Below are 12,815 nucleotides of genomic sequence, written 5' to 3'. Positions count from 1 at the left end.
ATTTCTGTCATGCACAGTACTGTGTTTTTTCAGGGACTTGTATTGCTGCATTTTACCTGAGTCACAATGCACATTAAATTGTGTGATTTTTTTATTTAAAAACATAATATACAAGCATAATAGACAGCAAAGTGCAGATTACATGATTTTTGTGCATGATTTGGAGGCAAATAAACATTTGACACAAAACAAATGTAATAGCACACAACAAAGCAATGTGCAATATCAATGCTTCTCATCCTGACCCAAAAGTGCGCTGAGAATTTGTATTCTGAATTTATTGATGATGGACAACTCCATTTAAACCACTATATTAACCAAAAACTACTGGGTGTTGTGCCATTTCTCTCTGACTATACTTCCATAAATACAATGTGCCTGTCTAAAACCATTAATCATGATCATTAAATGGACAATTTTTGTAGATATTTTTTTGCTTTTCTAACTAACAACAAATCTTGTATTAGTTAGCCTCTTACTCAGTAGAGTTTATTGTATAAATATTTGTATATATTTTTTATTAAATCTGTTTTGTGCTTTCTACTCACATGGTTTATGATGATCAGTCCCCAATGTCTGTTTCAGCTGTTATATTGCAGGCAGCATGCAAGCATTGTTATTAATTAAAGATTAAGTGTCTAATGACTGTGCATTTAATTGCAAGATGTGTGTCTCTGGGTTGAGATTCAGATAATTCTCACATTTTCACATTATAAGATTTCCATTTTATGTTGTGTTGGTTCAGATAGTTAAAGCGTCTGTGCCACTCTTTACACATTTTACAGTCTCTACAGTGACTACAATCTCCAAAAACTTTTGAAATCCCCCTCAAAGAATGTCTAAAATACAGAACAGTTGTTCCTTCTGTGCCAGTTGTTGAATAACTGACTAGTACAGGTCTGGCACAAATGGTCAAAAGAACTGCTATAATCTACTTAAAAAGGCTTCAGATTAAGATAAAATCTCTCAATTAAAGCTTCAGAATGTGGATTTCTTTTTGCTTTTGTTGTTTAAGCTGCTAAAAGTTCCTAGCAGACTTTCCTGTGACAAGCAAAATAAAGTTTCATTGTTGTGTAGAAAAAAATAGCAATAGAGACTTTGAGGATTAATGGGCTGAGTAAATCTTTAAACATAAAAATGATTTATTGTATGCTGGAAGAGAATATTTTGTCTTGACATTCTAGAGTGTTTTAATGAAGACCATATCCAAACCTCTGTAAGGCATTTAATTGCTGTGTGTCTGCTGTGGGTCTCAGTGACCCAGATACTGGAGGCTCATAACAGAATATATCAGTATTAAACATATCTGTATAAAAATGCTGATCTCAATGTCCCAGCTAATTAATTTTAAATGAGTGTAGCTACTCCTAACCTAGATCTTGTACTATCAAATGTTTATACCACTGTATGCCGTTTATTTGAGAGTTATTAAAATTGTCATCTTTTGCGATTTCTGTATCATCTAGCATTGCTTAGTCTCTAATGGCAAAATATGTCTAGTAATTTATTGAGATGTTACTCTGGCTCCTATTTTCTTCCAACAGTTACATCACAGAGCATTTTTTATTGAATTATTTTATGTTGTTATCCTTTTTAATCACTTACAAAAACATAAAAGCAGTGAAAGATTTTAGTGATCAGGGCCTAAATAACAAAAAAAAATGATTTTAATATACAGTGGTCCCCCACAGCCAGTACTCGAATTGTGGGGCCGGGTTAGATCCAGGACCCCTATAAAGCATTAGGAACCCCCCCCATGACAAATAAAAAATAGACTTAGGGGGCCCCCAAGATTATTTTAGTAAACGATATATGAATTACAAACAACTGACCCCCCATAAGACTTGACTCAATTCGAGCCCTGCCCGCAGCCCCTATGGTACCATAGTGAATTCATTTAGACATTATGTCACTTTAATACAATAGTGTTTTAAAAATTGTTATAAAATTTGTTAGTGAAAACATAGTTTAAAATGTTATTCCTAAAGTTCCTGAACATTTGGCCTTGTTGAGGATTCCCGTAAATGTTGAGATAATCTGCAACTGTTAGTTAGGTTTCAAATGAGAACCCGCAAATTTCCCGAGCCGCGAGTTCCGAACCCGAATTATCGGGGGATGACTATAATTATTTCCCGAAAAATCATATTCTAAAAAGGACAACTCAACTTACAGGTAGGAACATTTATGAGAATAAGTATTTTTATAGTAGTATATAAATAATGAGTACTCAATATTATTTAGTAACCTGTACCACCAAGCAAACCTTTACCAGATGTTTTCTGAAGGAGATTATCAATCCTACATTATTATGTAGAATTCTTTGGTCCACTGTTTTTTCCAACATTCACATTAGCAACATTTATGTCTGTCTTTTTTTATCGACTGCTCTTTCAAAATCCGAAAACAGCATCTTAATGCGGTTAAGTTGAATGGTTCGTTCAAACAGATTTCAATTTGTGGGTGTGCTTGGATTCATTTTCCTGTTGCATGACGTTATTTTTGGTCAAGTTTAAGTTTTTCTTTATATCTCTGAGCATGAATGTCTCTCCATTTGCAAACATTACTTCCCGCTGTAGAATTATGTATTTCAAATAGTTTGAAGATGGCCTTATAACCAATGCCAAATTGCAACCATTTTTTTTCTGGGGTCATAGTTAATGTCCTTTATTCTTATTGTGATGTAGACATGTAGACTGAGTGGTCAAGAATGCCAATTTGCCAAAATATCTGCTTTCACAGAGTTAACAACACCTGGCTGCTAATTACTCTGACAATTATTGTGGAAGTTGGAAGAGTGTATTTATTTTTGTAACAGGTGTCTGAGATTTGTTTTATTTTTTGGTGACAGAATGCCAACATATTAAAAACTTTTGTGTCCTAAGATTATTTTGAACATGTTTGTTTATGGAAGTTGGTGAGAATCACACAATTGATATATAGGTCTGGATTAACAAAAACCTAGAATGGTGGAGACTTTCTTTTTCCATGACATTAAACTGGGCATTAGACTAAAGACATCTTGGACCAAAAAAGTCAATTATAATAAATTAGTAATTTTAATGAAAAAACCTTTGTAATTACTGGATTAATAAGGACAATATGGGAGGCACAAACAATTAAGTTAAATATGCTTTTTCACAATTTGTAATAGTGTTAAACCTCTTTGAACAGATAATTTATTCGTTATTCCCTAATACTTTTAGTACACCACAGCAGAATGTAGTATAGTTCAAATTGTATTGAACTATAATTTACATATTTTTTGGAACATTTCACCAATATATTTTGCAATAAATTGTCATGTAAGGTCTGAACATCATGTAAGGTCTGACCATTTTCACATGTAGAGTTTTCTATGATGGTGGCTCAATCCTCAGCATTCTCCTATCGATATACCCCATGTCCCTCCTCTGCACATGTCCAAACCATCTCAATCTCGCCTCGACCTTGTCTCCAAAACGTACTACATGCGCTGTCCCTCTAATAAACTCGTTTCTAATCCTGTCTATCCTCGTCACTCCCAACGAAAACCTTAATATCTTCCGCTCTGCTACCTCCAGCTCCACTTCCTGTCTTTTACTCAATGCCACTGTCTCTAAACCATACAACATCACAGGTCTCACCAAAGTTCTATAAATTTTCCCTTTCACTGATGCAGATACTCTTCTATCACAAATCACTCCTGCCACTCTTCTCCACCCACTCCACCCTGCCTGCACTCTTTTCTTCACTTCTCTAACACACTCTTTATTACTTTGCACTGTTGACCCCAGGAACCTGAACTCCTCCACCCTCTCCACCTATTCTTCCTGCAACCGCACCGCACCACTCCACTGCCCTCCCTCTCATTCACACACATGTACTCTGTCTTACCTCTACTGCCTTTCATTCCCCTTCTCTCCATCGCATATTTCCACCTCTTCAGGCTCATCTCAACCTGCTCACTACTCTTACCACGAATTACAATCTTCTTCTTCTTCTTCTTCTTCATCTTTCGGCTGCTCCCATTAGGGGTCGCCACAGCGGATCATCTGTCTCCATACCACCCTGTCCTCTACATCTGCCTCTTTTACACCAACTACCTGCATGTCTTCCCTCACCACATCCATGAACCTCCTCCTTGGCCTTCCTCTTTTCCTCCTACCTGGTGGCTCCATCCTCAGCATTCTTCTACCAATATAATTCATGTCCCTTCTCTGCACATGTCCAAACCATCTCAATCTCGCCTCCCTCACCTTGTCTCCAAAACGTCCTACATGTGCTGTCCCTCTAATAAACTCATTTCTAATCTTATCCATCCTCGTCAGTCCCAACGAAAACCTCAACATCTTCAGCTCTGCTACCTCCAGCTCCACCTCCTGTCTTTTACTCAATGCCACTGTCTCTAATCCATACAACATCGCAGGTCTCACAACAGACCTATAAACTTTCCCTTTTATTTTTGCAGATACCCTACTATCACAAATCACTCCTGTCACTCTTCTCCACCCACTCCACCCTGCCTGCACTCTTTTCTTCACTTCTCTAACACACTCACCATTACTTTGCACTGTTGACCCCAGGTACCTGAATTCCTCCACCTTCTCCAGCTCTTCTCCCTGCAACCGCACCACTCCACTGGCCTCCCTCTCATTCACACACATGTATTCTGTCTTACTCCTACTGAGTTTCATTCCCCTTCTCTCTAACGCATATCTCCACCTCTCCAGGCTCTTCTTAACCTGCTCCCTACTCTCACAACAAATAACAATATCATCCGCAAATATCTTAGTCAACGGAGACTCCTATCTGACCTTGTCCGTCAACCTGTCCACCGGACTGCATCCGTGATGCAGTCCAACCTTCACCCTGAACCAGTCTGTCATTTCTATTGCACACTTCACTGCTGTCACACTGTAGTCATACATGTCCTGCACCACCCTCACATACTTCTCTGACACACCTGACTTCCTCATACAATACCACAACTCCTCTCTCGGCCCCCTGTTGTACGCTTTCTCTAAATCCACAAACACAAAATGCAACTCCTTCTGATCTTCTCTATACTTCTCCATCAACATTCTCAAAGCAAATAAGGCGTCTGTGGTGCTCTTCCTCGCCATGAAACCATACTGCTGCTCACAGATGGTCACCTCTTCTCTCAGCCAGGCTTCCACTACTCTTTCCCATAACTTAATGGTGTGACTGATCAACTTTATTCCCCTGTAGTTACTTCAAGTCTGCACATCTTCCTTATTCTTAAAGATCGGTACCAGAACACTCCTTCTCCATTCCTCAGGCTTTCACCTTTCAGAATCTTGTTAAGCAATCTGGATAAAAACTCCACTGCCATCTCTTCTAAACACCTCCACACTTCTACAGGTATGTCATCTGGTCCTACAGACTTTTCATCGCAGCTCTCACTTCCTCCATACTAATCCTATCCACTTCCTGCTTCACCATCTCCACACCATCTAACCTTCTCTCTCTCATTTTCCTCGTTCATCAGCCTCTCAATATACTCTCTCCATCTTCTCAACACACTCTCCTCATGTCAACACATTTGACTTGACACATTGCAGCACATCCTTCCCAGCTTGGTCCCTCTACCTGGCCAATCAGTACAAATCCTTTTTTTCTTCCTTAGTGTCCAACTTCTCATGCAGTTTCTCATTCAATTTTTCTTTCTTCTCCATCTCACAGACAACTTGTGGAGCATACGCACTGATGATATTTATCATCACCTCTTCAACTTCCAGCTTCACGTTCATCACTCTATCAGAAACTCTCTTTACCTTCACTACATTCTTACTGTACTCCTCCTGTAGAATTACACCTACACAATTTCTCTTTTCATCCACACCATGATAGAACAGTTTAAACCCCCCTCCAATGTTCCTGGCCTTACTCCCTTTCCACTTGGTCTCCTGAACACAAAACATGTCTACCTTTCTCCTCTTCATTATATCAGCTACCTCTCTCCCTTTACCAGTCATAGTACCCACAATTAAAGTACCAAACTGAACCTCCACTCTCACTACTCCTTTTCCTCCTGTCTCTGTAGATGTCTTTCTCCTCTTCTTCTCCTCCTTCGGCTAACAGTGGCCCAATTTCCACAGGTACCCTGTTGGCTAACAACACCTTTGGCGGTCGTTGTTAACCCGGGCCTTGACCGATCCGATATGAAATTCTTATTCGCGATCTACATATTCAATTTGGCATGTTTTACGCTGGATGCCCTTCCTAATGCAACCCTCCCCATTTATCCAGGCTTGTGCAACCCTAATGGCTGGGTTTAGTATGTTTATTAAACATAGCAAGTTAATTACATCACTATGATCAGTTGACTCACCTGTGAGGTCATCTTTTGGCCAGAATCCTAGTTCACAGGCCCTGCAAGTGTACTCATCAAATATATACTCATTCTCTTTACATGGAGTACAGGTCCAGCAGCAACTAACTTCACCTTTCCGTATCACCTTGGATAAGAGAGAAAGGCACTCATTGACAGTCCACTGATACTAAAATATTTTTTAAATAGAATTTCAAATGGAGAATCCTGAAAATCCTAGCCCTCAGTATAAAAATTAATTTTCCAGCCTGTATATTAAACAGGTCTATGGAAGTCACACATGTTATGAATACATATAAATTTTAAATGTTTATTCATGGGTAATTATCATATTACACATTATATTTGTGTCAAATAACCTTATTTGAGCAGTATTTACACCTTACTGGCATGCATAAATGATTTAATATTATTTTATTGCATATTCGCAGTAACACTGAAATAAATTACAACAGTTGCATTTTCTTATAATGTCTCGACTTTACAAAATATTGATTTATTATTTCTCACCTTAATCTGAGCTCTTTCACAGGGGTCACTACAGACTGAGTGAATGATCATGCTGCTGTTGGCCCAGATTTCTTCATCGTCCATCTTTAGCCCACTGTTGTCCCAGCTGCCAACATGAATGTAGCTGTAGTCTTCTTCACTCATTTGTTTAAAGTTCATGATCTCATATCTAAACAGTACATACACACACACACACACACACACACACACACGCACACAAAACTGTTTGTAGACTGTACAGCTGTACGTTCACATATACACTTACATATAGTGTTATATATACAGATATACAGTTTATACACCACTTTTGCATAAATGTGATGTCAGATATCCAAATCATAAAACTAAAAAGAACATAATGCAAAATGCAATTACATCAATAAATTTGCTAAATTAAACGATGAGTTCAAGAGTTTGAGTTTATTCAAAGGTATAACTGAAGTTAGGATTTTCAATCAAGGTAATGGTAATCTGGTTTGAGTTTAGCAGGCCCGCTCATGTTCCAACAACTTAAACTTGGGTTTTCATTATCAATGTCTAATTTTTACAATGTGTGAATATATGAAGATGCTTGAGGATCTTAGAAAAAGAATCAGGCATCATAAAAAAGGTATAGTTTTAACCAAAACATTGTGAGAAAGATGTTATACAAATTGAGGAAATTCAGCACCTCTGTTACTTTTTCAGGAAACAAAGTTCTATCTTATGGCAGGGCAAATAATATTATAAAATACAAAGAACCCAAGGGTAACATCTGAGGGCCTACAGGCCACTTTTGCATCAGGCAAACTATGAACAGGGTAAGTGTGTATGGTACGATAGGAAGGAAAAAACCTTAAGCCTCTAAAAAGCACAATGCTGTCTGTCTGCATTTTGGAAAAGTTTTCTCTTTAGCATTGAATTAATTAGAATTGCTTTGCCTGGTGTCTAAGATTTCTTGACATTATTAATGAACCTATGAATTCTGGATTGCATCTTTAAATTCTACAGGAGATTGTCAGTGTAGCTGTCTTGTAACTAAAGCTTAACTTAGCTTGAATATATTTTAGGTATATTAATAGAAGAAAAATCCAAATCAAGTCAATATTTGGTGTGACCACCCTTTGCCTACAAAACAACATCAATAATTCTAGGTATGTGTGCACACACTTTATGAAGGAACTCAGCAGGTCGGTTATTCGAAACAGCTTGCTGAACTAATGACAGATCTTCTGTGGATTTAGGCTGCCTCAAATCTTTCTGTCTCTTCATGTAATGCTAGACAAACTTTTGACAAGATTTTGAGATCAGGTCTCTGGGGATCCAAACCATCATCTCCATTCTTCTGTAAGATGAAGATAGTTCTTAATGACATTGGCTGTATGTTATTGTCCTGTTGCAGATTAAATTTGGGCCAAGCAGATGTTTTCCTGATGGTACTGCATGATGGATAAGTATCTGCCTGTATAGCTCAGCATTGAGGACACCATTACTCCACCATGCTTTATTGTTGCCTGCAGACACTAATTGTTCTGTAGCCCTTCAGCAAACGAACTGTCTTCTGCTACTGCCAAATATTTCACATTTTGTCTCATCAGTTTGTACCTGCTGCCATTTTTCAGCACCCAGTTCTTATGTTTTATGCATAGCTAAGTCATTTACCCTTGTTTCTATGTCAGAGGTATGGCTTTTTAGCCTCAATTATTCCATGAATACCACTTCTGGCCAGACTTCTCCAGACAGTAGATGGGTGTACTGGTTTCTGCCAGTTCTTTGCTGATGGCAGTGCTAAACATCTTCCAGTGTCAAAGAGAAATAAGCATGATGTGTGTTTCATCTGCTGCATTAAGTTTAATTGGCTGACCACAGCATATACCATCCTAACCATTAGCAGTTTCTTTTTGCTTCTTCGAAAAAGCTTGAACAGCACATCTTAAAAACCCAGTCTGCTTGGAAATGGGAGAGACCTTGCTTATGCAGTATAACTACCTTGAGTCTTGTTGCTGTGCTTATTCTTGCCCTGGTGTATAACCTTTAACATGAAACTGTCTTCCACAACCTCATCTCACCTTTCTGTTTCAGTTAATGATAGTGTCTCAAGCAACAATAAAGTTGATGATGATTAGCACCTGCTTGGTGTAATTAGTTATCCATACATCTAAGACTAATCATACAAAATCCCTGACTTTGTGGCAGTGTACAAAGTGTGCAAGTGTAAGAATTGCAAGCCAAAGGGTAGTCACTCCAAACATTGATTTAATTTAGATTATTCATGTGCATATTTTAAAGTTTATATTTTATAGTTTATATTTAAAATTTTAAAGCAACGATATATATAAACGATATATATATATATATATATACACAGTGAGGAAAATAAGTATTTGAACACCCTGCTATTTTGCAAATTCTCCCACTTAGAAATAATGGAGGGGTCTGAAATTGTCATCGTAGGTGCATGTCCACTGTGAGAGACATAATCTATAAAAAAAAGAAATCCAGAAATCACAATATATAATTTTTAAACTATTTATTTGTATGATACAGCTGCAAATAAGTATTTGAACACCTGTCTATCAGCTAGAAATCTGACCCTTTAAAGAACTGTTAGTCTGCCTTTAAAATGTCCACCTCCACTACATTTATTATCCTAAATAAAAAATCATACATTGTGATTTCTGGATTATTTTTTTTAGATTATGTCTCTCACAGTGGACATGCACCTTTGATGACAATTTCAGACCCCTCCATGATTTCTATAAATACTTATTTTCCTCACTGTATATATACATACATACATACAGTGAGGAAAATGAGTATTTATAGAAATCATATATATATATATATATATATATATATATATATATATATATATATATATATATATATATATATATATATATACAGTGAGGAAAATAAGTATTTGAACACCCTGCTATTTTGCAAGTTCTCCCACTTAGAAATCATGGAGGGGTCTGAAATTGTCATCGTAGGTGCATGTCCACTGTGAGAGACATAATCTAAAAAAAAAAATCCAGAAATCACAATATATGATTTTTAAACTATTTATTTGTATGATACAGCTGCAAATAAGTATTTGAACACCTGTCGATCAGCTAGAATTCTGACCCTCAAAGACCTGTTAGTCTGCCTTTAAAATGTCCACCTCCACTACATTTATTATCCTAAATTAGATGCACCTGTTTGAGGTCGTTGGCTGCATAAAGACACCTGTCCACCCCATACAATCGGTAAGAATCCAACTACTAACATGGCCAAGACCAAAGAGCTGTCCAAAGACACTAGAGACAAAATTGTACACCTCCACAAGGCTGGAAAGGGATACAGGGAAATTGCCAAGCAGCTTGGTGAAAAAAGGTCCACTGTTGGAGCAATCATTAGAAAATAGAAGAAGCTAAACATGACTGTCAATCTTCCTCAGACTGGGGCTCCATGCAAGAACTCACCTCATGGGGTCTCATAGATCCTAAGGAAGGTGAGAAATCAGCCCAGAACTACACGGGAGGAGCTGGTCAATGACCTGAAAAGAGCTGGGACCACCGTTTCCAAGGTTACTGTTGGTAATACACTAAGACGTCATGGTTTGAAATCATGCATGGCACGGAAGGTTCCCCTGCTTAAACCAGCACATGTCCAGGCACGTCTTAAGTTTGCCAATGACCATTTGGATGATCCAGAGGAGTCATGGGAGAAAGTCATGTGGTCAGATGAGACCAAAATAGAACTTTTGGGTCATAATTCCACTAAACGTGTTTGGAGGAAGAAGAATGATGAGTACCATCCCAAGAACACCATCCCTACTGTGAAGCATGGGGGTGGTAGCATCATGCTTTGGGGGTGTTTTTCTGCACATGGGACAGGGTGACTGCACTGTATTAAGGAGAGGATGACCGGGGCCATGTATTGCGAGATTTTGGGGAACAACCTCCTTCCCTCAGTTAGAGCATTGAAGATGGGTCGAGGCTGGGTCTTCCAACATGACAATGACCCGAAGCACACAGCCAGGATAACCAAGGAGTGGCTCTGTAAGAAGCATATCAAGGTTCTGGCGTGGCCTAGCCAGTCTCCAGACCTAAACCCAATAAAGAATCTTTGGAGGGAGCTCAAACTCCGTGTTTCTCAGCGACAGGCCAGAAACCTGACTGATCTAGAGAAGATCTGTGTGGAGGAGTGGGCCAAAATCCCCCCTGCAGTGTGTGCAAACCTGGTGAAAAACTACAGGAAACATTTGACCTCTGTAATTGCAAACAAAGGCTCCTGTACCAAATATTAACATTGACTTTCTCAGGTGTTCAAATACTTATTTGCAGCTGTATCATACAAATAAATTGTTAAAAAATCATATATTGTGATTTCTGGATTTTTTTTTTTAGATTATGTCTCTCACAGTGGACATGCACCTACGATGACAATTTCAGACCCCTCCATGATTTCTAAGTGGGAGAACTTGCAAAATAGCAGGGTGTTCAAATACTTATTTTCCTCACTGTATATACACAACAGAATATATAATAACATTATGTGCCCCAAAGAAATTCCTATAACTATATATAGTTTATTAAATGACTATATATATATATTTTTTCTAAATATGTCTCTCTTTTACCAATTCTATAAAACTTTGCTCCTACCTCCCTGGAGAATCCCCGTTCTCATCAAACAGCAGCACTTCTCCCGATACACCAGTGAAATTGGTCCTCATGAGAAAGTCGAGAAGCTTGCGGCCATCAATCGGTCTCATTGCATCACACAGACCCATATAGCCAGGACACAGTGATTTCTGCATGGTGTGTAGACCGTAAGCCATGCTGTAGATGGCATTGATGACAAAGCCCATCTTAGTGTCCTGAGCATAGTGGAGCCTGAGAGACTCTTTCTCTGATTAAAAAAATGTTAGATGTATTAATTCTTTACAGAATTTTACTTCATTTACTCTTCATTGTGTAAGAAAACAGAGAATTTGCATTAAGTATAATTTCTTTCTTGTAAATTACAAGTTCTGATGTGTCTATACTCACTGGTGCAGGTGCGGTTATATTTTGTGTTTTCCTGTGTTTGTCCTTTGAGTCGGCATTGGAAGCGATGTTGCCAGAATTCAAGGAACCAGGGGTTGCGATGGTTTGTGTCTGGCTGTAGGTTCAAATAGTAATCATCAAACCAAGTGACATAAGCAGACTGCAGTTTAATAGTGATGCCTCCAGCAGCCTCTTTCTGATAGCCATCTGTTACATCATAGCGATCAGCCCAACCATCGCTGCAGAGAGGGGCATAGAAAAGCATCAGCAAAGAGTGTGATAGCTGTGAGATTTAATGCTGTGACAACAGGAGTTAAAGTTGGAATCAATTTACATGAACAGCAGTGTCCTAGTAGAAGAATAACCAAAAATTGTTCAAAGATTCTCAAGTGTAAAGTGAGAAAAAAATGAGAATAGTGAACCTGACAAAATACACAAATTCACCTTAAAACAAAGGAACAGGAATATAGAAATAGACAAATTATAACAGGGTTGAAGGAAAAACAGGATGAAAAGCACATTGTAACATGAACAAAATAAAAAATGCAAACATTTTAACCATACTGCCCAATCACAGGGGAAATTTGTGACCCGTGCCAATAATAATAATAATAATAATAATAATAATAATAATAATAATAATAATAATAATAATATATAAGCGATAATATATATATATATATTGTGTGTGTGTGTGTGTGTGTGTGTGTGTGTGTGTGTGTGTGTGTGTGTGTATATATATATATATATATATACAGATGCAAGGCATACCTCCTATTAATTGTTTGAGTTTTGCAACTCAATCACATAATTTAATTGTAGCTGCACTTTGATGTCGTAACCTGGCTATCCAACTCATTCTCTTGAAAGCCAGAGGTGAGACTGAGACTCTGTATCTGTGGCCTTCCTACTCTTTCAAATACACGCGAAATTATTTTGTGTTCATTCTGCCTTTTCAA

General features: G+C 37.9%; 1 protein-coding gene across 1 annotated transcript in view; it reads right to left on the bottom strand.

Moving 5' to 3' along the window:
* LOC310741328 (ras-related protein Rab-38-like) overlaps window positions 1-12,815 on the bottom strand; it is a 37,653-nt gene that overhangs the window by 14,368 nt on the left and 10,470 nt on the right. The window contains exons 4-7 of the mRNA XM_083569044.1: window positions 11,860-12,095; window positions 11,473-11,719; window positions 6,842-7,010; window positions 6,332-6,458 (exon numbers count right to left, since the gene is read on the bottom strand). Coding sequence (XP_083425170.1) covers window positions 6,332-6,458; window positions 6,842-7,010; window positions 11,473-11,719; window positions 11,860-12,095 — 779 coding nt within the window. The remainder of the gene's footprint in view (window positions 1-6,331; window positions 6,459-6,841; window positions 7,011-11,472; window positions 11,720-11,859; window positions 12,096-12,815) is intronic.

This window comes from Silurus aristotelis, assembly GCF_946808225.1.
Source record: "Silurus aristotelis genome assembly, chromosome: 18".
NCBI classification, from domain to species: Eukaryota; Metazoa; Chordata; class Actinopteri; order Siluriformes; family Siluridae; genus Silurus; species Silurus aristotelis.
The sequence above is the reverse complement of the archived record's forward strand: the minus strand, read 5'-3'. Positions and strand labels throughout refer to the sequence as shown.